Source organism: Callospermophilus lateralis, chromosome 3, assembly GCF_048772815.1.
Source record: "Callospermophilus lateralis isolate mCalLat2 chromosome 3, mCalLat2.hap1, whole genome shotgun sequence".
Taxonomy (NCBI): Eukaryota; Metazoa; Chordata; class Mammalia; order Rodentia; family Sciuridae; genus Callospermophilus; species Callospermophilus lateralis.
The window spans coordinates 30,688,499-30,714,614 of record NC_135307.1 but is presented as its reverse complement, the minus strand read 5'-3'; the positions used below and the strand labels follow the sequence as shown (position 1 = coordinate 30,714,614).

Below are 26,116 nucleotides of genomic sequence, written 5' to 3'. Positions count from 1 at the left end.
GCTGTCGCTGCACCTCGATCTTTCCGGGGTTTCCCCGTCTGGTCGGTGTGTCTGCGGAGCTGTGCGGTAAATGAGAGCGGGAAAGGACGCCCGGTCAGGTAAGTCTGTGCTGGCTGGGGTGCTCCCTGGCCTCGATCGGCGGGCTGCTAGTGTCCGGCTAAAGATCTCGGGGCCAGGTGGGCGACCCGGCAGGCCAGGAAAGGGGTGGGCGGCAGCGCGCGCGTGGTACGCGGGCCTGAGCTGGGCGTGGTGGGAGGCTGGGCCCGCGAGCCCGGAGGGCGCAACCTCGCTGCACGTGCGCTCGTCCTGCGGGGTCGGATCCTCAGCCGTAAGCCCCCGGGGGCAGGGGACGCAGAGTGTCCCCGCTGTGTCTGAACACAGGAGCGTTTTCCTAAGCCTGACCCTGAAGGCCCACCTAGGACTTGGCAGTGGCCAAACTGCAGGCCTTGGATTTCCCACGTTAAAATTAAGGTCGTGTAGCCTGGCCAAGTGGCGGGTTCCCATAATCCCAGTACTCAGGAGGCTGAGGCGGGAGGATCATGAGTTCAGAGCTTGCCTCAGTAACAGAAAGGCGTTAAGCAACTCAGTGAGACCGTATCTCTAAATAAAATACACGATAGGGGCTGGGGATGTGGCTCAGTGGTCCAGTGTCCCTGAGTTCAATCCCTGGTACCCAAAAAAAAACCAAAAAACAGTGGAAGTCAGAGCTGGGGTGGTGTCCTGTGCGCAACCAGACCCAGAGATCTGACCAGCATGGGTGGAACCCTAGTTCCACCACCAGTTGTGACTTTCAGAGTATGTTACTTAATCCTCGAACCCTGGCTTCCTTAATGTAGGGTTAAAAACACTAATTCTGCCAGGTATGGTGGCATTCCTGTAATACTAGCAATTTGGGAGGCTGATGCAGGAGGATCGCATCTGTCTCAAAATGAAATGGGATGAGGTTGTAACTCTGTAGTAGTAGTTCCTCAGGACCAAAGGGACAAGGGGGTCACAACCCAGGGTGGGCATTAATACAAAACCTGCCACCTGAAGTATTTATTATAAATTTTAATAGAAAAGTTTTTTAAGTTTTTTTTTTCCCCTCACTAAACAGAACTCTACACTGAATTGTCTGCATTTTTGTTTCTCTCTTATCCTTCTGCACTTGTCAACTTTTTTTTTTTTTTTTTTTGGATACCAGGGCTTGAACCTAAGGGTGCTTAATCACTGAGCCACATCCCCAGCCCATGTTTTTTATTTATTTATTTTTTAATAGTTATTTAGAGGCCCTTTGGTACTGAGTTGAGTTGCTTAGGGCCTCCTTGAGTTGCTGATGCTAATTTTGAAATCCTCCTGCCTCAGCCTCCTGAGCCACTGCACTCAGCTCAACTTACTTTTTTTGGGGAGGGGACTAGGGATTGAACTAAGGAGCACTCAACCACTGAGCCACATCATCAGCGCGCTATTTTGTATATTATTTAATGAGACAGGGTCTCACTGAGTTGTGTAGCACTTCACCGCCCCCCCCCCCCCCCATTGCTGAGGCTGGCTTTGAACTCCTGATCCTCCTGTCTCAGCCTTCTGAACCGCTGAGATAGATATCCACCTTTAAAAGAAAATTTTGGCACATGTCTGTAATTTCAGGTACTTGAGAGGCTGAGGCTGAGATAGGAGGAATCCAGGTTTGAGGCTAGGCAGCTGTGAATCTGTCTCAAAATAAAAGAGGATTGGAGATGTGGCTCTGTGGTAAAGTGTTCCAGTGGTTCAATCCCCAGTGACCTCCACACACACATGCACACGACAAGGGAAGGAAAGAAAAGACAGATTAATTCTTTACCCTCTTGAATGGTTCTGGCACCTTTGTAGAATACCAAGTAGCACTAGATATATGGTTTTATTTTGTGTTTTTCAGTTCTATTCCCTTGATCTGCATTTCTTTCTTTTGGCCAGTATCACAGTGTCTTAATTTTGTAGGAAGTTTGAACTTGGAAAGCATGAATCCCTTGACATTATTCTTTTTTAAAGTCATTTTGGTTATTCTGGTCCCTTGAGTTCCCATAGGAACTTTAGGATCAGCTTATCTGTTTCTGAAAAAAAATAAAATGCGATTGCATTTTTTTTTTTTTTTTAGAAAGAGTGAGAGAGAGAGAGAGAATTTTTTTTTAATATTTATTCTTTAGTATTTGGCGGACACAACAGCTTTGTATGTGGTGCTGAGGATTGAACCCGGGCGGCACACATGCCAGACGAGTGCCCTACCACTTGAGCCACATCCCCAGCCCGAGATTGCATTTTAATAGAGATTGCATCAAATCTGTAATTTCTTTCCCTGATGTTTTATGATTTTCAAAGTAAAAGTCATGCATTTTCTTAAATATATTCCTAAATACTTTATTCTTTTTGATGGTATTATAAATGTAACTTTTCTTTACCTTCATTCTGGATTGTTTATTGATAGTGAATGTTAATTGATTATATTTTTTGTGTGATGCTGGGGATTGAATCCAAGGCCTTGGACATGGCTAGGCAAGTGCACTACCACTGAGCTATATCCTTGACTTTTTTTTTTTTTTTTTTCCTTTTAATATTGATCTTGTGGCCTGCAGCTTTACTGAACTTGTTGATTAGCGCCAGTAGTTTTGTGGCAGATTCTTTAGGATTGTCTGTAGGATTATGTTATCTGCAGAGATACTTCCTTTGTTGTTTGTTTGCTTTTTATTTCTGTGGGAGTGGGGAGAGCAGACATCTTTGTCTTATTCCTGATATCAGGGAAGCTTTCATTCTTCCACCGTTAATGATGTTAGCTGTGAAGCTTTTGTGGACATTGTGTCAGGTTGAGAAAGTTCCCTCTGTTTCTACTTTGTTGAGTGTTTTTATCATGAAAGGGTGTTGGATTTTGCCCAGTGCTTTTTCTGCTTCAATTGAAAAAAATCATATGGGATTTTTCTCCATCTTCTATTAATTTGGTGTTTTATATTGATTGATTTTTTTATAGGTTGACCAGCCTAATATTCCTGGGATAAATCTCATGTGGTCATGGTGTATAATGCTTTTTTTGTTTTTTTAAATTTGCTCTAATTAGTTATACAAGACAGTAGAATGCATTTTGACACATTGTGTACAGATGGAGCACAATTTCTCTACCTCTGGCTGAAGAGGGTGCCATAAATAGGGTAATCATGTCTGTCTCATTCCACCCTCCTTCCCACCCCAACATCCTCTCCCCCTCCCCTCCCCCTCCCCTCACTCCCCTCCCCTCCCCCACTCTCCTCCCCCCCTCCCCTCCCCTCCCCTCCCCTCCCCATACTCCCCTCTGCACAGTCCAAAGTTCTTTCATTGTCTCCCCACCACCCTTATAATCCTTTTTATTTGATCCTGGATTTGTTTTATCAGCATTTTATTGAAGATTTTTGTTGATGCATTCGTAAGGCATATTGATCTATAGTTTTCGTTTGGATCAGGATAATACCAGCCTTATAAGATGATCTGGAAATTGTAGTGAATATCTTTCTTCTATGTAACCTTTTTTTTTTTTTTTTTTTGAGATGGGATCTTTGTGTGTTGCCCAAGCTGGCCTCCATTTCCTGGGCTCAAGCAGTCCTCCCGTCTCAGCCTCCAGCCTCCCAAATGGCTGGGACTAAGGGCTCTGACAGCCACACCCTGATAACTTTTACAGTCTTTTGAATTTTTTTTTTTTAGATGTGATTCCCGGGCTGGGGATGTGGCTCAAGCAGTAGCTCCCTCGCCTGGCATGCGTGCGGCCCGGGTTCGATCCTCAGCACCACATATAAAAAACAAAGATGTTGTATCCGCCGATAACTAAAAAATAAATATTAAAATTCTCTCTCTCTCTCTCTGTCTGTCTCTCTCTCTCTCTCTCTCTCTCTCTCCTCTCTCACTCTCTCTTTAAAAAAAAAAAAAAAAGAAGTGATTCCCAGAAGGAAGAAGGCACGTACATCTATAAGTTACTTTATAAATATTGCCTAATCATGTTCCAAAATGTCAAATCGGGTTTATGTATTTTTTAGATTTCTTTGCAGGATAGCAGTCTCTGAGAACTGATTCTTCATACCTTGAAGAATTTAAAAGATTTTCTAAAAGGCAAAGCCAGGCTCAGCCTTCTGCAACACACCCAACTTTATAGTCTGTACCGCGCAGAGCAGGGTTTCATCCAGTTTTCATTATTGATTGTTACTGAATGCTTCCTGCCCAGTTAGTACTTCTCAATTTCTCACTGTTTTGGACCAGGTAATTTTTCTGTTTGGCATTACTAGGGATTGAACCCAGGGTGTTCTATCACTGAGCTACATCCCCAGCCCTTTTCTATTTTTTTGAGATAAGGTCTCACTGAATTGCCAAGGCTGGCCTCAGACTTGCAATCCTCCTGCCTCTGCCTCCTAAGTGGCTGGGATTGCACTTGAGCCACCACCCACAGCTTTGTTCAGATCACTGTATTGATCTTGCTCATAACATCAGTGCATGTTATCGTTAACCCACCTTATTCTCTTGGAGTGCCTGAGTTGGTGATTTAGAAACATTCTCCCTGACCAAAAGCTGTACTTGCAGTAATTTTATTATCTTCTGTGTCCTTGTGATGTGCAGCCCCTGTGAAGGACAACAGTGTAGGAGGCGTGCTCCTGTCTTCTGAGGGATGAGGTCAAGTCTTGGACTCACCGGCATATTTTCTAAACTGTTTCCACATTAGTACTGAAGTAAAAGAAACTAGAGACGTTTATGTACAGACTGAACACTCTAAAGAAACATTGCTCTTTTAATGGAATTGGTAATAGTAATAAACTTCATGTCAGTAAGGCTTATTTTTCTTCGTAACACTGACCATATATCTTTCCCCTCCTGGGCACAGCACCTTTCAGCTTGAAACTTAACTGAAAATAGACACAACTGTATTCTTTGGGGTGTAATTGGTTATAGGTAAACCCACACGTGTGGTGTTCATTGTTTGGGAAATGATCATACTTTTGGCCTGGAGCGGCTAGTGATGTTATTTACAGAAAAGAGAAACAGTCAAGGGGCTGGGGCTGGGGCCCAGTGATAGAACACTTTCCTCACACATGTGAGGTGCTGGGTTCGATCCTCAGCACCACATAAAAAATATATAACTAAATATATTGTGTCCATCTACAACTAAAAAAATGTTAAGAAATAAAAAGAGGGCCAGGGTCGTGGCTCAGTGGTAAGAGCGCTTGCTTAGCATGTGTGAGGTACTGGGTTTGCTTCTCAGCACCGCATATAAATAAATGAAATAAAGGTCCAGTAACAACTAAAAAATAAAAAAAAAGAGAGAGAGAGAGAAACAGTCTGAGGAGCTAGGGTCTAGGGAGCAAGCATAGGTATCTTGTGCACAGGTGCTGGGGATTGACCCCAGGGCCTCGCACATGGCAAGCGAATTCACTATTGACCCTGTTGACTGCAGCATCCTGGAAATAGACAGGAGGCAGCAGCCAAGGAGCTTGATGCTCAGGGCCCGTCAGGGCTGGAGGCGAGCCTGTGTCTGGGGATGTGCAAAGAGGAGGATCTAGGACAGAGCAGTGGAAATGACAGGGTAGTGACCCAAGAGAAACCAATGAAGGATGAGTTTGACAAGGAAAAGGAGAACCAGGAGAAAGACACTGCAGCAAAAGAAGAGTGAAATTTGTGGGGTCACAGGTGGCAGCAAGTCAGGCTGAGGAGAGCGGGTGATCATTAGCTAAGAACTCAGCAAGATCGTTTTAGCAGAAAGGTGAGATAGGGGAGGCCCAGCCGCAGCAGGCTGAGGAATGGTGGAAAATGAAGACATGGAATTTGTGCATGTAGGTCACTTCCATTCCTTTTGGACTTGAGATAGAGCATGTACAAATGAAAAACCTGGGCATGTTTATGAGCCAAGTTAAGGAGATGGAGACATTAAACAGGCGTCTGCAGAGTCCCTGGGGAGGGATAAGATCAATAGCCAGGTGGGATGAGTGTGCCTGGAAAAATGCCAGGACACACACCTGTTTGTGTGTGAGGCACGATATTAGGAATTAGTACAGGCAGGCATTTGAGAAGTTAGGGACATCCGCCTCGCACCATCTCTTCCCTGGGCTGGGGAACTGTGTTCTCCCTTGAGGGTGGTGGGAAGGGACTTGGCGAGTGTGCCAGAAACAGCCCTTTACAGGGAAGGCTTTGTGTGGCAGCTTTGGTGATAACCACTCTGAGCCTGAGGGTACTGCCAAGAAGCAAGGAGGAAAATGCTCACTCCCAGGTGCCGTCTTCTCTCGTAGGAACAGAAATGAGTAAAAGCAGCTGGCAGAGCAGGAGAAGACCCGGGAGAAGAGGCCGCCAGCAGAACCCTTGGCTTCGACAGCATTCTGGCCAGAGGCAAGTGCAGGGCTGGGGAACTGTCTGTGCCCATTGCCATTCTGGCTTGTCCAGCACACTTTGTCTCACATGCAAATGTCTCTAGGTTCCCCCCCAAAATGAGTCTAGGTGGAGCCTGAGGAGAGCGGTGCTTCTCACAGGTTTCTGGGTGGGTGATGTCTACTGCTCAGCCCCCCACCCTGAGGACTCAGGAATGGCCAATCTTTCTTACCAGAGTGACTGTGGTTACTGGCCAGAGCATTAGCCATAGGTCATAGGTAGACATTATCTGATCTAACTGGAGACCTGCTACTCCATTTTGGAAATTATTCTTTTTCTTTTGGCCAAAGGAAATAATCTGTGGAAACCTTGTTCAGCCTAAGTCCTAGAAAAGTACTACTATAAATGTATGTAGGATATAATATATATTTGTATGACATAAATATATAGAAAATATAGTGCTTAAGATATATAAGTGTATAAAGAATAATATAGTGAACACCATGTACCCACCAGCTTAGAAAATAAAACTCAGACTATACCTAATTGAAAGCCCAGCATGAACATTTTCCACATTCTGTTTATTTTCTTGCATGAAAGAAATACAAACAACAGCATACTCCCACAAGCTGCAGGAGAGGTCGTCCCTGCAATCAAGGGTGGCTTCTGTGACTCCTGGCCACTGGAAGTCCTATACAGCCCTCGGTTTTGCAACCTCCGTCTTGAGCAAGGAGGGCATGTCTGCTGATTTTAAAATCTTCCACATTTAGCTTCTCACAAGGGAATGTATAGGTTGTCTGGCTCTGAGTAGGCCTGCAGCACACAATGGGTCTCGTGGGATGTAAATCCTCACCCTGGACCCATATTGGAGAAAGATCAGGACCGTGCCCAATGTTGGTCTGTTTTGTGAGGAGAGCCATGGATATTTTGGGGGGCCCTAGGCCCTCCCACAAGAGCACAGTGTGATCTGTGTGAGACCCAGCCCAGCCATGGCAGCATAGCATGGCTTGGAAACTTGCTGGGAATGGCCACCTGCTCTCCATGTGGAAAGAATGGAGCAGCAGTCCTTGGACGAGAAGCATAAACGTTTGTCATGACACTTAATCCTTCCTCCTCCTGCTGCCTCAGGAAACTCTGAGCCAGAGAAGGGGGAGTAAATAATTTTCCCTGAAACTTTGCATAGCCTGGTATTTTGGGGGAGATTTATGTTGCATTCCTTCATCCTAGTTTTGCAGTTTCTTTCACTTTTAGACTGTATAGTGGGCAGAAGTTCTTGATTTTAAAGTAGATTTTGTTGAGACTCTAAAATAGGGTCTTCTGTTTATCACTATATTCTTCAGCCTATAATTGCCACAGAAGCTGCTTGTGGCTTTACAAATCCAGTGTTTTAGCCATGACTTGGTCTCAGGATTCCTAAGCACGTTACCTCTATTTCCCAAGCCCCAGTTTCTCCATCTGTAAGGTTGGCTGGCTGGTCAGGTAAAATTTAAACTCTCCTAATGCCAAACACAGTTAAAAATGAAATTCACCTGGTTTGGCACTACTGTTAAGCTGACAAAATGAGCCCAGTTGGTAAAATTCTTATTGGCAAAGATTTCTGTTCTTTTTTTCATCTGGAAAATTCCAGAAGACCTCAGAAAGTGCTGAAGTTGAGACAAAAAGAAGGAATTACCATGATATACATCCCCTTTTTAAAACCGTAAAGAGTTATAAACCCAAACCTGGCCCTTATTTTGGAGTATGTAGGGAGTTAGTACTCCCCCAAGCCATCGGAAAGGTAAAGGCTGAAGAGCTGCTTGAACAATACCCAGTTAGAATGGTTGGAAACTCAGCCCTTCACACACATGTGTGTCAGCAGGTATGCCGCAGAGGTGCCCCAGGATCTGCAGGACTCCGACTGTGAGGATGGCGAGGTCGCGTCAACGTCAGCCTCATCCAGCACGACGGGGGCTTCTTCAGTGCCAGGTGAGCAGGCTGCTGTGCAGGACTTCTGGCCCAGCCTGGGGAAAGGAAAGCTCATGCTGCCTTGTCTGTTGCTGTCTGTCCTGTCCGCCCTTCCTCCCAGCCAGGGATGTGTGTCTGTGTCTCTTCACTTGCGTGGGAACCACAGCCCATTCCTAACTTAGGAAATTCTAGGAACAAATTGAAACATTTAAGGAAGGAACTGGGCTTCTCAGGAACAGTGACCTTAGAACAGATGGTCTCCCCCAGGACTGAACTCAGTCCATGATAGAAACAGGCAGTTGAGAGGGGTGGGGGACAAGCCCCTAGGCTCCTTACCAGGTGGGTCAGTTCATAGCATTTTAAGTTGGTGAGTTTGTTTATTAATTAATTCATTCATTCATTTTTGCTCAAGATCTGCCAGGTTATTACTTTGACCCTGAAAAGAAACGCTACTTCCGCTTGCTGCCCGGGCACAACAACTGCAACCCCCTCACGAAGGAGAGCATCCGGCAAAAGGAAATGGAAAGCAAAAGACTGAAGCTGCTAGAAGAGGATGAGCAGAAAAAGGTGGGTTCTGCACCCCTGCCCCGCGCCCCCCCCCCCCGCCCTCTATCAACATCTGTCTATGGCTGAAGGAGGCCCTAACACCAGGCATAGACACTGGGGGGCAAGAGGGCCCTGGATTTTCCCTGACAGGGAAATGATGAAGAGAATAAGAACAGGCAACAATCTCCTGCCCCCCCTTCCTGTTTGTTCATCAGTGGTTCTAACATGTCCTTCCTCAGGAGACTCTTGGGAAACTGCATGATAAAATTTCAGTGATGTAGGTTAAATAGACAGTGCAGGATTTTGATGGGTATGATTTGGATGCCACAGGCAATCGTTTTTTTAGATGGACACAATACCTCCATTTTATTTATTTATTTATTTTTAAAATTTTAGTTGTAGTTTGACACAATACCTTCATTTTATTTACTTATTTTTATGTAGTGTTGGGGATCGAACCCAGGGCCTCACACATGCTAGGCGAGCGCTTTACCACTGAGCCACAACCCCAGCACCGCCACAGGCAGTCTTGAAGACAGATCTAGATGCTGGGATATTTTGTTAGTGTGGGGCCAGTGGCAGGGAAAATGCTTGGCCTCTGGGTTCTCCCGGGGTGCACCGTGCATGACTCAAAGCTGAGTGTCTGGTCCACTCTGTAGCCACCAGCACAGTGGCTTCATCTCCCCAGGTGTAAGTTGACAGGGCTTGGACAGAGGTGTGGTGCAGACCCATGCAAGCCTTCCAGTGCTGGTATTTCCCATTGTCAAGGAGAAGAGATTTCAAAGGACACCATCAGACTTTTATGCATCTAATTTTTGCCTAGATACCTGTTTTCTTCATTGTATCTATGGAGCTAAAATTCTTTTATTCTATACACAAATAAATCTTCACTGAAATTTTTTTTTTTTCCTTAGAAAGTAGCCAGAATGGGATTTAATGCATCTTCTTTCCTACAAAAAAGCTGTCTGGGTTTCCTCAATGTCACCAGTTATTGCCGGTAAGATAATGCCTCATTGTTGTTTTCTCAGTGAATGTTCTTTCCCATTTCTTTCTTCCATGGTTCAAGAATCCAGTCAGGGGAGAACATGTGCTGCTCTGTGAAGACACTTCACAGTTGAGGGCTCCAGTTTACAGAGTGAGGGAGAGAGACCCTTGCAGGATGCCAGGAGGAGAGGGAATTTAGACAGAAATGACTCAGGATGTTCACTCTGTGATCCTTGTGGCAGCTTTATTCCTGTGAGAGTTCTGCTTCCTTCTCTTCCTCTTCTAATGAGGGGTCACCAGAAATGGATTTTTAAATGCATACATGTGTGGTGGCTGGATGCTGTGGTGCACACCTGTAATCCCAGCTAGTTGAGAGGTTAAAGCAGGAGGATCACATTTTCAAAGCCAGCCTCAGAGACTTACTGGGACTCCATCTCAAAATAAAATTTTAAAAAAGGCCTGGGGGTATATATAGCTCAGTAATAGAGCACTTATCTAGCATTCACAGGGCCCTGTTCCATCCCCAGGATTGTTTTAAAAACAAACAAATTTGGGATACCTGATGTAATTCTAACTAAAACTCATGAGATAGGCTGATACATGCCTCCCGTTACCTGAGAGATGGAGGCTCAGTGGAGAGGTTTGCTCCAAGTAGAGCTAGAAAGACAGGATCTGCCTGACTCTAGCACCCAAGCACAGAAGCCCTCCATTCTGCTGCCTGCTGCTGGTGTTCGAGGGAGCTCACTGGGGCAGTCCCCTCACCTTGGAGAAGAGGTCCCTTCAGTGAACTACTGTGGTACCTTTTGGAGAATATGGGGCAGGGTGAGCTTCCTGTATTTCCTTCCGAAGGCAAAAGAGATAAAGGCCTGTTAGAAAGATCCCTTCTATGTGAAGTGGAGAATGGCCGTGCTATGGAGTGAGGAGGGGACAGGAAGGTAGATGGGCAACCTGGCTTCCTCTTGGTCACCCTTTGCCCTTCAGCTTCTAATTCGTCTCTTACTCTTAGGTACATTCTCATTATTACAAGAGAATGAATTATGCTAGATGATCTAAAAATAAATCCCTTAGGTTCTAACTTTCTTTGAATCCAAGGAGGTCTACCCAATATTTTGTTTTTGCATTTTCCTGAGTGAAAACTAAAATTCATATTATCAGGAACCTTGCTCAGCTTCATGGCTGAGAAATAATACGAAGAAGTAGGCAGAAAGAACAGAAGTCCCCAGTCTTCCTTATTTATTTATTTATTTGTTGGTTCGTTCTTCATCATTCATTTTGAGCTAGAGTCCAGTCTGGTTTCAAGCTCCTGGACTCTCTCCTTAGCCTCCCAAATAGCTGGGACTGCAGATGTGCCCCACCATACCTGGTTCCCCAAGTCTTCAGGGATGGCTAGCTATGGCACCCACACTCTCCTTACACTCCCATCTGCCTTTGTAGTTTAGCCCACGAGCTGCGAGTGAGCTGCATGGAGAGGAAAAAGGTCCAGGTTCAGAGTTCAGATCCCTCTGCTTTGGCGAGCGACCGGTTTAACCTCATCCTGGTGAGTGGGAAGGAGATGTCTCAGGATGTCAGGTATGGCTGCCTCTGGACACTTCATGGCTTAGTACTGGTGGTCTTCAAGCCTGATTGTGTAGAAGCCAGTTGCTATGAGAGCAGGTGGTGTCCTCTGTGTGTTATGACTTGAACCTACCAGCTCACCTCCCTGGGAGCAGATGCTGAGCTGGCTGGGCAGGCTGTGTCCAGCCTTATTCAGCCCTGTCATTTGAAAATAGGGCCTGGGCCCAAGCACACATTGACTTAAAAATCCTTAGGAAGGGCTGGGGTTGTGGCTCAGCAGTAGGGCGCTCACCCAGCACATACAAGGTCCTGGGTTCGATCTTCAGCACCACATAAAAATAAATAAATAAAATAAAGGTATCAAGAAATTATATTTTAAAAAAATAAGTTTTGGGAAAAAAAAATCTCTACAAAATAACTTCTGGCTATGTTGTGTGTGCAACTGAAAAGGTACATGGTGGAACAGGGACTTCTAACCCCTGATAGAGTAGGACAAGGTTTGGAGGCCAAAAATGAAGTTCTAGTATGCAATGTCCCTGATGTTAGTGGCCAGGGCCTGGAGGTCTGTGTCCCTGGGCCTGCAGATCAGCACCCCTCCATTACATCATTTGTAGGGAGTGGAAGGTTTCCTCTGCTTTTAATTGGGCCTGGGCTGGAAGCCAGAGCCAGCTGCTGGAGTCCAGGGGCCCTGGGAAATATTGGCAGAGAGAAAGCAAATGAGGGAGCCCCACTGCTCCATGGGCCTCAGAGAGCATGGCTTGCCTGGGAAGTCCGTCCTTCCTGGAGGCAAAATGAGAACTTGGGAGAAGGAGAGGAGAAGCAGTGATCTGCTGCCAGGGCTGAAGACTAACACCTTGAGATTGACCCTTAAGGTTGATGCTGAGTCCTCCTCCCCCAGGGCACCTTGAGAGCAAAAGACCTGCCCACACCTAGTGGGTGTGGAACAGGGCCCACATTCTCAGCTGTGACATCATCTTTTGTATTTGTAGCTATAATTTGAACTCGATCAGAATGTTTTTTTTGCACTGGTTTCTCCTCCAGAGCTCCTTCCGAAGGGTAAGCCAGGGAGGGGTATGAAGGTGATTGGTGTGGAGTCTGGTGCCCGTTATTAGCCTGACCACCTCATGCTGGGTTTCGCCTAATTCAGCTGGGGATAGATCTTCCTCATCACCTGCGACACAGGTGACTGGCAGCAAGTGTGACCAGAAAGGCAGTTTGCCACCCAGAGAGCACTTTTTCAGATCACATTCTAGTCACTGGAGTGGTTCAGGCAGGGATATATAACACTTCTTCCCAAGTCAACTGGCAGAGTGCTGGGCATGGCACCCCACACCCGTTACCTGCTAAGCGCATGTTCTCCCACACAGCTGCTCTGCCAGCCCCTGCAGCATTGCTTTTTCTTGCTGGAGATCATAGCATATTGTAATAAGGAATGTAATTTTGTATCATTCTTTATCCATAAATGGTTATAGCTAGCATTTTCCATGGTTCCATGGCTTTCATGACTGCCATGGTTATTTTCCTGTGGTCTGACACTGGAACTCTTCAGGCTCAATTCTGAGCAGGGTGGGTGACTGCAGACCTCAGGCTTCTGTCCATGCCCGCTCCTGCCATCCACATCTGTGCTCCTAAGTGACTGACCAGACCCTGGGAGCTTTGCTCAGAGATTGCTACACTAAGCAGGAGAAAGTTAGGCCCTGTCCACACTTGCTCCTAGAGAGGAGCTGTCTGTCACCTGGGGACATGTACTCCCTGGAGGCCAGGAGGTCACTTGCAGCCCATCCCCTCCTGCAGGCAGATACCAACAGTGACCGGCTCTTCACAGTGAACGATGTCAAGGTTGGAGGCTCCAAGTATGGCATCATCAGCCTGCAGGGTCTGAACACCCCCACGCCCAAGGTGAACATGCATGAAAACCTCTACTTTACCAACCGGAAGGTAGGTCCTCTGTCTCTTCAGCCTTCTAGCCACTTTGCCTTTGGGCCAGGGGCACTGCAGTGGTTGGCCAGATTCAGAGATGACATATGACTTTTGAAGAAGGGAAGGCATAGTTGCCTCATTTTCCCAAGGGACAAATAGCTTGTTAGTTCCTGAGAACCAATAGGAACCCAGGAGTTTCGTGTTGGAATTAAAAATCAGATGAGCTGGTTGGGGTGGGCTTGAGGCAGCACTGGTGTAAGGACACTCCCTGCAGGAGGGTCGGGAGTTGGTCTAAAGTAGCAGAGTTGCTGGGTTGAGGGCTGCATGACTGTGGCCAGCACTGGGATTGAAATAAATCAAAAAGCTTTTTCGCTGTCCCGGGCAACCTTTAGATTGCAGTGATGCTGTACCTCTTCAGAGAAGCTGTAACTTCCGATTCAGTTAGAACATGAGCCGTGGTATGCATACAAATTGAAAATCGCTTCTGGGTTAAGTAAGGCAAGGTATACCTTTAGAGTTAGGTTTGTCCCCTGCCACTGGAGAGAATGTGGCCCTGGCCCAGAGTGGGATACCTCAGGGTGGGACCCGTGCTGACACACAGGGACTGAGGCCTTTCTGACGGCCTCCAGGCCCAACAGGGCTAGGAGCTCTCTCCTGTCCTCAGAATGCTTATTCCACCCCATTTTAAGAGGAGTGAGATCTTTCTGAAGAAAGAAGTCATAAGTCTGTGTCTCCACAAGTTATTCTAGAAGAAAGCCTTTTCCATGAGCTGGCAGACAAACCAGTCTTTCCATCCTGCTTTCTTGCCAGGTGAATTCTGTGTGCTGGGCCTCGCTGAACCACTTGGATTCCCACATTCTGTATCCTTTGCCAGGGGAAGAGGTTTGTTGGGCATCTGTGCCCTGTGTGGACCTGAACATCTGTGGACTTTGTGAGATGACATCTTAGTGCAGAGAGCTGGGGAATTCTGCACTCATGTCTCACCCTTCAGAGGAAAACAGGACACTTAGGTAGATGGTCAGAATTCCCATGGAGCACAGAGAAGCCAGCCGTTGAGCTCCTATTAACATGGGATGATATTGATGTCCCTGGCAGACACTGTTCTGGAACTCCACGTGGAGGTGGTGGAAGTAGGTTGGAAACCAGTCAGTCTGGCTCCAGAGGCCACTTACTCCACCTCTGGTGTGTGGCTGCAGGTTCTGGGGTCATTGGACACACTCAGCATCCGTGTCAGTACCTCATGGGAGAAATAAAACAGAAAGCAAACCTGGGGAAGGAGCTCCCAGGCCTCCTTAGGTGAAGGAAGGAAGCATTGGTTAATAGGGGCACAGGGGAGGGGAGGCTGACCTAGGGATTGCCTCCTCTAGAACACTCTCCACTCAAGCTACTGCCTCCCCTGAGAGCTGCCATGGCTTCTTTGCTAGGAGCATATGGTACAGAATCATGTCTGGGCCTTCCTCTGGGACCACTGGAGGCTCTTGGTGCTACAAAGGACTTAAGTTTACCTTGCTCGTTGCCACATACACATCACCCAATCAGAGGGCTGAGGTGTTGACCTGGTTGCTTTGCAAATGGTTACATTTTTAATGACTTAGGTATGCGTGCACATTTAGCAAAATCTGCTAAAGCCAAAGCCACATGTTGGTGGAGTGTGTTCTTGGGTCACGCCCATAATGAAGGAGTTAGGTTTTGGGGTTTTTTTTTGGTACCTGCAGTGAACCCAGGGATGCTCAACCACTGAATACATTCCCAGTCCTTTAAAATATTTTATTTTGAGACAGGGTCTTGCCAAGCTGTTTAGGCCCTTCCTAAATTGCTGAGATGGTTTTAAACCTGTGATCCTCCTGCTTCAGCCTCCTGAGCCAGTGGGATCACAGGCGTTCGCCGTCATTCCCAGCCACCAATGAGTTCTTAAACCTGCGTGCTGTCATTGCACTTAACACTGGCTTCATGAGTCATCATGAGGTTAACATTAGTTAACATCTGTGAATGTGCTTTGGAGAGCGTCTACCCATCATTGGTCCTCACCACATGAAAACTGAATCAGAATCTTTTTTTTTTTTTTCCAATTTGCTTCTTGGCACTACATTTGAAGGATTTTAAAGGCTGAAGTACATTAATGATCTGAGTATAAATTTTATGTAAGGCACAAAACTGTGGTTTTTTGTTTTGTTTTTGGTATGGGGGATTGAACTCTGGATACTCGAGGTCTGAGCCACATCCCCAGCCTTATTTTGTGTTTTATTTAGAGACAGGATCTCATTGAGTTGCTTAGCACCTCACTTTTGCTGAAGCTGGCTTTGAACTAGCACTCCTTCTGCCTCAGCCTCCTGAGCCACTGGGATTACAGGCGGGCACCACCGCGCCTGGCACAAAACTATGTGTTTCTATAAACTGCAGTTTTATGTGGCTGTTGTTTGGTGGAGCTCAAGAGGGGTGGTGAGACCACCTCCACCTGTTCTTTTTTTTTTTGGTGCTGGGGATTGAACCCAGGGCCTTGTGTATGCAAGGCAAGCACTCTACCAACTGAACTATATCCCTAGCCCTCCACCTTTATTTCACTGATCTAACTGGAGGATAGGAGATGCTTTGCTTTGCAGAGAGAAAGCAAGGTAGTGGTTTCTTAGGTTTCTCTGTGCGCCAAGGAAGGATAAAACTCCATAAAATTGGGTCTGTTGCAGCTTGAGCAATGGCTTGATACCTGTTGGTCATTCCAGGTCATCTTCAGCTTTTTTACTGAAGATTTTTTTGTGTATTTCTCCCAGGATTCACAAAAAATTTCTTCCTTCACAAAAATGGCACCTTGTTCAGATCTGCACTCTGCATTTCTTACCCCACTGGCTTAACCTGAGATCAATTAAGAGTAAACCTATTGAGTTGGGGCTGTGGCTCAGAGGTAGAGCACTTGCCTACCATGTGTGAGGCACTGGGTTCTATCCTCAGCATCACATAAAAGTAAAATAAAGACATTGTATCCACCTATAACTAATATATAATATATATATATATATATATATATAATTTTTTTTTTTTTTTTTAAGAGTAAATCTACAGTACTGACCCCAGTACATAGTTACAAAGTTTGAGTGTAACCTGGGGTTCATCCACAGCAACTTAAAAGTGCACATGGGTAAGAACTTCCTGTTTTCCCACCCTCCCAGCCCAGGAGCAAAAGGTTTATTTAGAAAGGAATTGAGCTGTCCAGCGTCAGTTCTCTCATTTGTGGTTTTAGCAGCTTGGATATACTAGAAACATAATATGGAGATTACCACCAAAGCCATATGCCACGTATGCATCACACATTCAGATGGTTGAGATGTTGACCTGGTTACTTTGCAGATGCTTACATTTTTCAATGACTTAGGTTTGTGTGCACATTCAATGAACATCTGCTGAGCATCTACACTCCCTTCATAAAGTTACAGGCAGCTCAGTGGGTAATGAATCTGTGAAGGCATTAAATGGGACAGGGATGCAAGAATTGCCCACACATATGCCACACGGGAAGGAGGGGACGGAGTTCCCAGCCGAAGGATAAGTCAGGAAGGGGTTTGGTGCGTTGGGCAGCAGGTTGCCATCCCATGGGTCTTTGCCTAGGTCGGACCTTCCAAGATGGAATCCTTGGGACATGGGGTGCCCCTAGAGGACTGTGATTGTGGGGATTCCTCTTGTAGCAGTGTGGAAGCATAGGCTGGCGAGGGTGAGACCTCAGTAGGAGACTGTTGCTAGACTTTACAAGAATGGCAGTGAGGGCATGAACTTCAGCAGCAGGCATGGAAGAGAGGCCACGAGCCAAAGAAAAACTTACTAGCCGAGTTGGTCACATCTGAAGGTGCCAGGATGGAACTGCAAGAGAGGCCAAGAAAAGGAGTGTGCCATTACAAGTTGGCTGTGTGGAAATAGGACAGGACTGGAATGCTTCAGGATGATCATCAAATCAGTGTAGGTGAACCCAGGAGACAATGGAGATTGGAAAGTTGGTGAGGATATTCTGTGTGGTGCTTCCTACAGGTTTTAAAAGCATGAATGGTGTGATATTATCCATGGACAAATAGCATGTGCATGGAAGTATTAGAGCATGGCCTACAAGAACTCCTTCCACTCTGAGAAGAGTGATTCCCAGGGTGAGAGAGAAGTGGACTGGGGAGGGGTCAAAGAGGGCTTTGATTTTCAAATTATACATTTTAACATTTTATTTATATGGGTTTTTATGTGGTGCTGAAGGTCGAACCCAGTGCCTCGCCCATGCTGGGCAAGCACTCTACCACTAAGCTACTACCCCAGCACCTCACACACACTTTTTTTTCTCTATATCTATGTATTTTATTCCTTTAAGAAAGTCTGAAGCTAGATGTAGAATATGTAAATATGTTAGATCTGCCTGATGGGTGTCTGTCCTACTTTGTTTTATAATTTTTTGAAGGGTGCTGATGGCCGTCCTCCCAGAGGAGAGCCTTGTACTGTCCTTAACAGCTTTTTCCAGGCTGTGTCTCATGGGACTTGCAGAGACGCCAGGCTGTGCCACTCTGCTTCCAGCGTCATTGTTCGCAGCTAGTCACCCAGGTATGGGGGTCCTTTTCTTTGAAAGAAACCAGAGCTCTTGGGGATGTCTCTGTCCTCTGTCTTCTAGGAGCTGCATGGGACATGGCGGGGGCGGTGTGAGCCAGAGGCTGGGTGAGCCCGGATTGGAGCATGGGTGGGTGCACTGTACAGCACCATGAGAGTAATGAGTCTGTCCCAGGTTCAGTACTAGGCATATTTAATAATGTCTCCTGTTTTTTATCCACTGTGGGTCACTTCAGTAGCCCAAGCAGAGTTAAAGTGTGTGTGACCAGTGTGAAACAGTAAACCTGTGGTTTGGGCTGCCTGTACTGATCATTCAGAATTAAGCTTCTGCTGTATGGCAGGGATACTGCCTGTGTTCTGGCTGAAGGTATTTTGACTGCTCCTAGCAGCACTGTGGACATGAAGTTTTCAGCCGTTCGGAGAACTTGGGTCAGTGAGACATGTTCAGCCACTGAGAGGGCAGGCTTTGGCAGACCTGGCACGAATCCCAGCCTGCCCCTTGCCCACTTGAACAGATGGCCTGACCTCTGGAAATTGGTGACAATGCACCATCAGGTTCGTGAGGGTCAGTTGAGGGCACGTGTGGTTAGCCAGAGCCTGGCCTTCCATTGCACAGTGGCAGGAGTGTCCTGTCACCATTTCACAGATGAGAAAACTGAGGCAAAGAGAGAGTGGAACTTGCCTTATAAAACTTATTTTTAGCCTTAGAAGTCAGGATAGCAGTTCCCTCAGGGAAGGAGTTGGGGTGAGAGGTTGGCACCCGGGAAAGGACATGAGGGAGCATCTGGGTACTGGAATGTTTTGTTTCTCTACCTGGGTGGTGAGCATGTGGCTGTATTCATTTTGTGATAATTTGTGTTTTATCAGAGCAAATGTTGACCTTTGAAATATTTCACCTGAGCATACATTTTATAGCATGAGCCAAGTTTGAAACCACCTTCTCTGTGACACCACGTGACCTCCCTAACAGCTGTTAAGACTGTGCATTCCACAGTCTGAACTGTAAAGAAGGACCCCTTGAGCAGTTGCCCAGCTGAGTCTCTTTTTCTGTTGCCATAAAACCCATAAAAGGACCATCGTATAGACCCTTGGTCTGTTTTCTGTTGCTATAACTAAACGCCACAGACTGGGTGATTTTTAAAAAATAGAGGTTTACTGAGCTCATCGTTCTGGAGGATGGCGCCAGCATCTGACGAGGGCCTCCTTGCTGCATCATAACATGGTGGAGTGTTTCACATGGTGAAAGAGCTAAATCTGCTAGCTTGGGTTCTTTTCCTCACAGATCCACTAATCCCATTATGGTAACTTCATCTTCCTGATTTATCTAACTCTAGTTACCTCCCAGCCCCACCTCCAAATACCATCAGCTGTGAGGAGAACATTTCCAAATATTAATTTAGGAGAACATACTCAAACCATGGCAGTCCCTCTGGAGCAGCTTTTCCCAGTGGCTTCCTGGATCGGTGGTCACTGGCCTGGAGGCATGGAGGGATCATTGGGTCCAGAGGGCAGCCATGTCTTACATTTTATGCCCCCCAACAGGTACAGACCGGCCTGGTATGCTCTGCAGTTTCCGGATCCCTGGTGCCTGGTCCTGTGCATGGTCCCTGAATATCCAGGCAAATAACTGCTTTAGTACTGGTGAGTTGCGGCTGCCTCCCCCAGTGCCCTGAGTGGGGGAGTGCACTTCTAAACCCCATCCAGCAGTCCCTCTCCCTAGAGTGCCAGGGACTCTTGTCTCATCAGCCCTTTTCCGTCTTTGCCAGGTTTGTCTCGGCGGGTGCTATTGACCAACGTGGTGACAGGACACCGGCAGACATATGGGACCAACAGTGATGTCTTGGCCCAGCAGTTTGCTGTCATGGTTGGTTGGATTGGAAAGAATGTCACAGGAAGTTTTCCCCACCGCCCAAAGTTTGCTGGAGTTGGATTCCCTGGTGTAGCATCTCGTCCTCCCTCTGTTACAGGGGGAAAAAAGAGTGTCAGAAAGGATTAATGGGTCACTATGTGACTGTTTCTGAGCTAAGGGAAAGTTGGCTGATCCACAAAGGCCTGCCTAAGCTGGCTTTAATCAACTTCCTGTTTAAAAGAATTGTTAGCAGTTCTTGAGTATTTGGATTAGCCAGCAGGACAAATCATTTTCAAAATGTTGGGGCTGGGGATGTAGTTCATTCAGTGAGTAGAGCACTTACCTAGCATTTATGAGGTCCTGGGTTCCATCCCCAGCACCTCAGAAATAAAATGTGTAAATTCATACTGATTCGTAGCACTTAACTAGTTTCATACACAGTTTTCAATTTATATATTTAAAAATGAAAATTTGAGCTGGGCACAGTGTCACACATCTGTAATCCTAGCAGCTTGGAAGGCTGAGTCAGGAGGATCTCAAGTTCAAAGCCAGCCTTTCAGCAACTTAGTGAGGCCTAATGAACTTAGCAAAACCCTGTCTCAAAGTAAAAAATAAAAAGGGCTGGGATATGGCTCAGTAGTTGAATGCTCCTGGGTTCAATTGCTGATTCAAAGTCCCAGTGACTCTGAAGGCTGAGGCAGTAGAATCACAAGTTCAAGGCCAGCCTCAGCAAGTTAACAAGGCCCCAGTAACTTAGCAAGATCCTGCCTCAGTATAAAAAGGGCTGAGGATTCTGCTCAGTGGTTACTGTTATTTCAAAGACTTTCCCTGTCAAAAGTGCCGGGCACAGGGGTGCACTTCTATAATCCCAGCAGTTTGGGAGGCTGAGACAGGAGGATTGCAAGTTTAAAGCCAGTCTCAGCGAAAAGCAAGGAACCAAACAACTCAGTGAGACCCTGTCTCTAAATAAAAAATACAAAATAATAATAATAGGACTGGGAATGTGGCTCAGTGGTTGTTCCTCTGAGTTCATCCCCTGGTACCCAAGGAGAAAAAATGTGCAATCCTTATTTAAAGAGGAGGGAGTCCACTGACCTGCTGTAAGCAGTAAGTAGAGTTGGCCATTCAGACCTCCCCAGCCTTCTCCCCTCTCATGGGGACCACACACCTCACCTGATCTCCACTTTTTACTCCATGCTCCTTGCCTTACTTTCTTGCCAAAGACCTTGTGGGGACAGTGTATTATCACCTAAGGGGACCGTGGGACCACCTCCAAGCACCTGTGGGCTTCTCACAAGGTCACTAGAGGAACATGGGGTCCAGTTCTTCTGCATTCTCACTGACCCAACTTTGCCACACCAGGGGCTGGGTTGGGTCGGGGAGAGAAAGGAAGACACACCCTTCCCAGTCTCAGGGAGAGGTGTGTACAGCGGGCGCTAAGCGGGCACTGAGCGGTCTCTCTCTCCACAGACTCCTTTGCTATTTAATGGTTGTCGTTCTGGGGAGATCTTTGCCATTGATCTGCGTTCTCGAAGTCAAGGCAAGGGCTGGAAAGCCACGCGCCTGTTCCATGACTCAGCAGTGACCTCTATACAAATCCTCCAGGAAGAGCAATGTCTGATGGCATCAGACATGGCAGGAAAGGTAGGGGAACTCTGACATCCTGAAGCCCCAGGGGCTTCTGGCCCATAACCCTGCCACACCAAGGGGTTCCAGGACACCAGGCAGAGAGAAGTTATAGGCTCTCCGGAGGGGAGTTCCTTTACTGCCCTCATGACCTTAGTCTGGCTTAGAAGTGAGAAAGAATCTCTGGTCATGTGACTTTGGTGGCTCAAGAGTTAGAGGTGCCAATCCTCATAACCTGAAGAGGCCACTGGAAACAACCTTGTGCTTCCCACAGATCAAGCTGTGGGACCTGAGAACCACCAAGTGTATAAGACAGTACGAGGGTCACGTGAATGAGTATGCCTACCTGCCCCTGCACGTACACGAGGAAGAAGGAATCGTGGTGGCAGGTAGGTACTCGGAGGAGGGGAGGTTCCATCTCATCAGTATGTTAAGCAACAGAAAAGGGAAGTGAATCAAAACCAGAATTGCCTAATGAGGACTGTGGACAGTGGGATAGGGACTGGAGGGGAGGTGGTGCTGGGTGTTAGTAAGCAGTAGTTTAAACAGCCACCATATGGACAGTGCCCTTGTCAGTGGGCAGACATCATTGTGATGGGCAGGTGAGGTGCAGCAAGACGGCAGCTGAAGGACCTGGGTTAGGGTGCAAGTCTGCTCATCAGGTCAGCGTATCCACCATGCAGTTTTTTGTTTTGTTTTTTTTTTTTTTTTTTTTGAGAGAGAATTTTAATATTTATTTATTTATTTTTACTTTTCGGCAGACACAACATCTTTGTTTGTATGTGGTGCTGAGGATCGAACCCAGGCCACACATATGCCAGGTTAGCGCGCTACCACTTGAGCCACATCCTCTGCCCAACATCATGCAGTTTTGTCTGAAAACTTATTCCCATTCTTTCTAGTAGTGCCTTTTAACACCTTCCAGAATCAGTAGAATAGAAGCAGCTGTCTAGCTGCCGAATCCCCTTGAAAGGAGTTAGATTTATTACTGTTTCAGGGCCATAGAATACAATGGCACAAAGATCAGTGTTTTTAACATGTAAAATACTAGACCCTGACTGATACTAAGGAATGTGATTTTAGCAGTCACGACTCTGCACATTTACAACTGTTCCTTATTCCCCATCAAACTTACTGTGACTAAGCAGTATCACTTTGTTAGAATTTTCTTATTATTCTCATCAACATCAACACTTACCTTTTTTTTTTTTTTTTTAATTTTTTTAGTTGTTCATAGACCTTTATTTTATTTATTTATACCTCGTACTGAGAATGGAACCCAGTGCCTCACACATGCCAGGAAAGTGCGTTACCACTGAGTCCCAGCCCCAGCCCTTACCTTTCTGTAAGTTTTCATCTCAGAAGATTTTTTTGTGTGCTGGGTAACAGGGAAGAGCCAATTTTGTTTTGTTTGGCTTTGTTTTGCAGTACTAGGGGTTGAACCTAAGGGTGATGTACCACAGAAACATCCCTAGCTCTTTTTTTGATTGTTTTTGAGACAGTATCTTGCTAAGTTGTCCAGGCTGACCTCAAGCTTGCAACCCTCCTACCTCAGCCTCTTGAGTTAAAGGAATCACAGGCATATACCATGGTGCCCATCATGAGCTAAACATTTAGTGAGAGACAGGTACAGGTAGGCCACTAACTGCAATATAAACTGCACCCCAAGTTCATCCTTGACTGAGATGGCATCATGGTTGACTTGAGTGGTTGGTATGAAACCTGTGGCAACCAAAGGTCCACCCTCCTCCCCCTGATTTCCAGAAACATGATACATGTCTTGGCTGCCATAACCACTGTGTTAGTGTCAGATTGCTTAGAACTTAGAGCCCTGAAGACTTTAACCTGGATTATGAACTTGAACTGTTCAACTAGAAAAAACTCAGGAAAGAGCTGTCATCTGGTTTGTCCCCAGGATGTAATGAAGTTAAGATCTTCCTGGCTAGCATTTCATAAAAAGGAAACCAGATTCCTGTCATAGACCAGGTGGGCTGGGCTCCCACTTGACCAGCCTCTGACACAAAGAGAAGCAGAATCCCCTCCTGAGAGCCAGGGTGCCTGCTGTGCTACCCACAGTGTCACAGCCAACCAGTGCAGCTAATCATGTTGAATACCTGCAAAATGGTTCTAGAGCATCATGGTGACTCATGATTTTGATATTAAAAAATACATACTAGGGGCCGAGGTTGTGGTAGAGAGCTGGCCTAGCACTTGTGAGGTGCTGGGTTCAATTCTCAGTACCACATTAAAAAACTAAAATAAAGGTATTGTGTCCAACTACAACTAAAAAAGGAATTTTAAAAAATACATACTAGAAGTAGAAATACATTCCATTAACACGTTTGTGTTTGGGTTCATATAAAATCACATTTGGTCCTGGTAAATCATGAGGAACTGGGATGTACCTGTAGGCAAGCTTGTCCTTGCATTCTCTTGTTAACCTGCAGTGTCTCTTCTCTGTCTCTCAGTGGGCCAGGACTGCTACACAAGAATCTGGAGCCTCCATGATGCCCACCTGCTCAGAACCATACCTTCCCCGTATCCCACCTCCAAGGCCGACATCCCCAGTGTGGCCTTCTCTTCTCGGCTTGGAGGCTCCCGGGGAGCACCAGGGCTGCTCATGGCTGTCCGGCAGGATCTTTACTGTTTCTCCTACAGCTGATTCTGTAGGGAGCTGCCTGCAATAGTGTGGATTTGAATTAAAAGGAGTAAAGAGTACTTTATTTCCACTGCTGATGAGGGCTGACTTTTTTTTCTTCTTTTTGCTCCTGTCCTCTAATGAGGGCATTTCAAATGATGCTGTGCACACAAATTACATCCTTCATCCTTCTGGCTGCTAGGGGCAAGGTGCTAGGTGTTCCACATGAATACACCAATAAAGTTGTTACAGTGAAATTGTGGGCATACAGTGCTTGAAAGTCCTTTTCATAAAATAAAAGGTACCTACATCCTCTTCTTGTTGAAAGCCTCTAAATAGTTAGTTCCCTTTGGTCTTAAGGACTAAAGGAGATGGGTAGTAACTAAATTAAAGCTGCTTCTTTTTACCAAAAGCCCTGTGGAGAAGCCCAGTGATGAGATTGGTGAATATGGGTAGTCATTGCCTGGAGTCTCAAGAAGACCTGAGTGTCCTTGAAAAAGCCAACAGGGTTGGAAAGAAAAAGGTCATGTCTTCAAGTCACATCATTAAACATGATGAGATCATTAAATATGGCCCACTCTGTTAGAGTCTGTAAACAGGCACCGCTCAGTAGCTATCTCTGAGATTTTCCTTTTGTTAGCACTCATGCATTGGAAGGAAACATAGATCTCTTTAAATGCTAGTTTTAAAGAGTCCTTAAAGTGCCTTTATTGAAACACCTTCCAGAATATAGGGGATAGCAGCTCCTATTTTTGTTATAGCAACTTGAATGTCAGATTCAAGGACCCAAGGTCAAAGAAAATCCATTTTGACTTTGTGATTTCAGAGCTGTACTATGTGAAATGTTCAAAGCCTTTCTACCAACCAATAAAGTAGGAAGAACCATGGTGTGGATGATGCTTCTGATGACTGAGAGCTTGGGCTGCTGCAGCAGCAATTTAGCCTCAATGAAGTCTCAGGGTTTTTTGTTTGTTTGTTTGTTTTTGTGATGCTGGGGATTGAACCCAGGGCCTGTGCATGCAAGGCAAGCACTCTACCAACTAAGCTATACGCCCCCGCCCTCTAAGATGCTGGATAAGAGAAGAAACAGCTGAGACCAACTTTAGTAACTGTGCTGGAGAGCTTCCCTCTGCCCTGGGGCCCATCTGGCCTGCGAATGCATGCCCCAGGAGACTGACCTCCGAACTAGAGGGCTCCCTGAACCCCAGAGGCAGGGCAGGTCAAAGAGTGGGAAGAACCAGCAGGAATGCAAAGGGCAAGAGGACATCAAGTGGGCTTGTTCATTCCCTGGCTCCCTTCCTGTTGGACTGTGGGTGGTTGTGACCAAAGGCCACAGCTTCATTTGGAACATAGCTCTTATCCTCTTGAATGTTCCAGGTACTTCCTGCCAGAAACCTCATACAGCTTACAAGGAACCAAAATCCAGAAAATGGGTGAAAATATGACTGGTTATGTAATAGTTGAACTATAGGTTGTAATATTTTTAATGTCTCACATTTTATAAGAAACTTATCCCTAATTGATTTGATCCTTATAATAACCCATAAAGGAGGCAGGAAGAAAAATAGTAGTACACTGAAGAGAGTAGACTAAGGATGGGACCAGCGCCTTAGAGATTCAGGCTAGAACTAAAGGTAACAGCATGATAGTGTGGCACTGAGGCTTGTCTATTAACAGTAAAATGGCTAAAATGGCTCTGGTCAAATGTACCTGAGTTTGTTTTTTTGACCTGGGATTGAACCCCAGGGTTGCATAACCACTGAACCACACCCCGAGGTTGATTTTTATTGAGAAAGGGTCTTGCCAAGTTGCTTAGGGCCTCACGAAGTTGCTAAGGCTGACTTTGAACTCAAGATCCTCCTGCCTCAGCCTACCAAGCCATTGGGATTACAGGCATGTGCCACCTCGCCAGCCCTTGTGATACTTAAGAAGTTTAATAAAATTTTTATAAGGCACCAGGCACAACTTAATAAATGTAGAGGTCAGATTGTGTACAGTGACTAAAAATAATTCCATTAATGACGAGAATACACAAGTTGATTTCCACTGTGAGTGACAGTAGTTCTGAAGCTGAAGAAACAAATATGGTAGCAAAATTACCATTATATCAGGATTTTCTAACAAATGGAAGCTTAGCTCTTGTGGTATAGACTAGGCCAACTTGATTA

General features: G+C 46.0%; 1 protein-coding gene across 1 annotated transcript; it reads left to right on the top strand.

The window, feature by feature from the left end:
* Dcaf4 (DDB1 and CUL4 associated factor 4) lies at positions 1-24,736 on the top strand. Its single transcript, XM_076848115.1, has 14 exons — positions 1-98; positions 6,246-6,342; positions 8,180-8,286; positions 8,678-8,832; positions 9,726-9,808; positions 11,230-11,332; positions 13,144-13,287; positions 14,080-14,129; positions 17,753-17,832; positions 19,378-19,476; positions 19,602-19,699; positions 21,155-21,328; positions 21,585-21,699; positions 23,779-24,736. The coding sequence occupies exons 1-14, from the start codon at positions 71-73 to the stop codon at positions 23,970-23,972; spliced, it is 1,527 nt and encodes a 508-aa protein (XP_076704230.1). The 5' UTR covers positions 1-70; the 3' UTR covers positions 23,973-24,736.
* Positions 24,737-26,116: the final 1,380 nt, after the last annotated feature.

Excerpts from the sequence above, each read along its gene's own strand:
- Dcaf4 (XM_076848115.1), top strand. The coding sequence starts at position 71 with ATGAGAGCGGGAAAGGACGCCCGGTCAG. Across the intron at positions 99-6,245 it reads GGGAAAGGACGCCCGGTCAG|GAACAGAAATGAGTAAAAGC; the intron begins GTAAGTCTGTGC and ends CTTCTCTCGTAG. Across the intron at positions 13,288-14,079 it reads TCTACTTTACCAACCGGAAG|GTGAATTCTGTGTGCTGGGC; the intron begins GTAGGTCCTCTG and ends CTTTCTTGCCAG.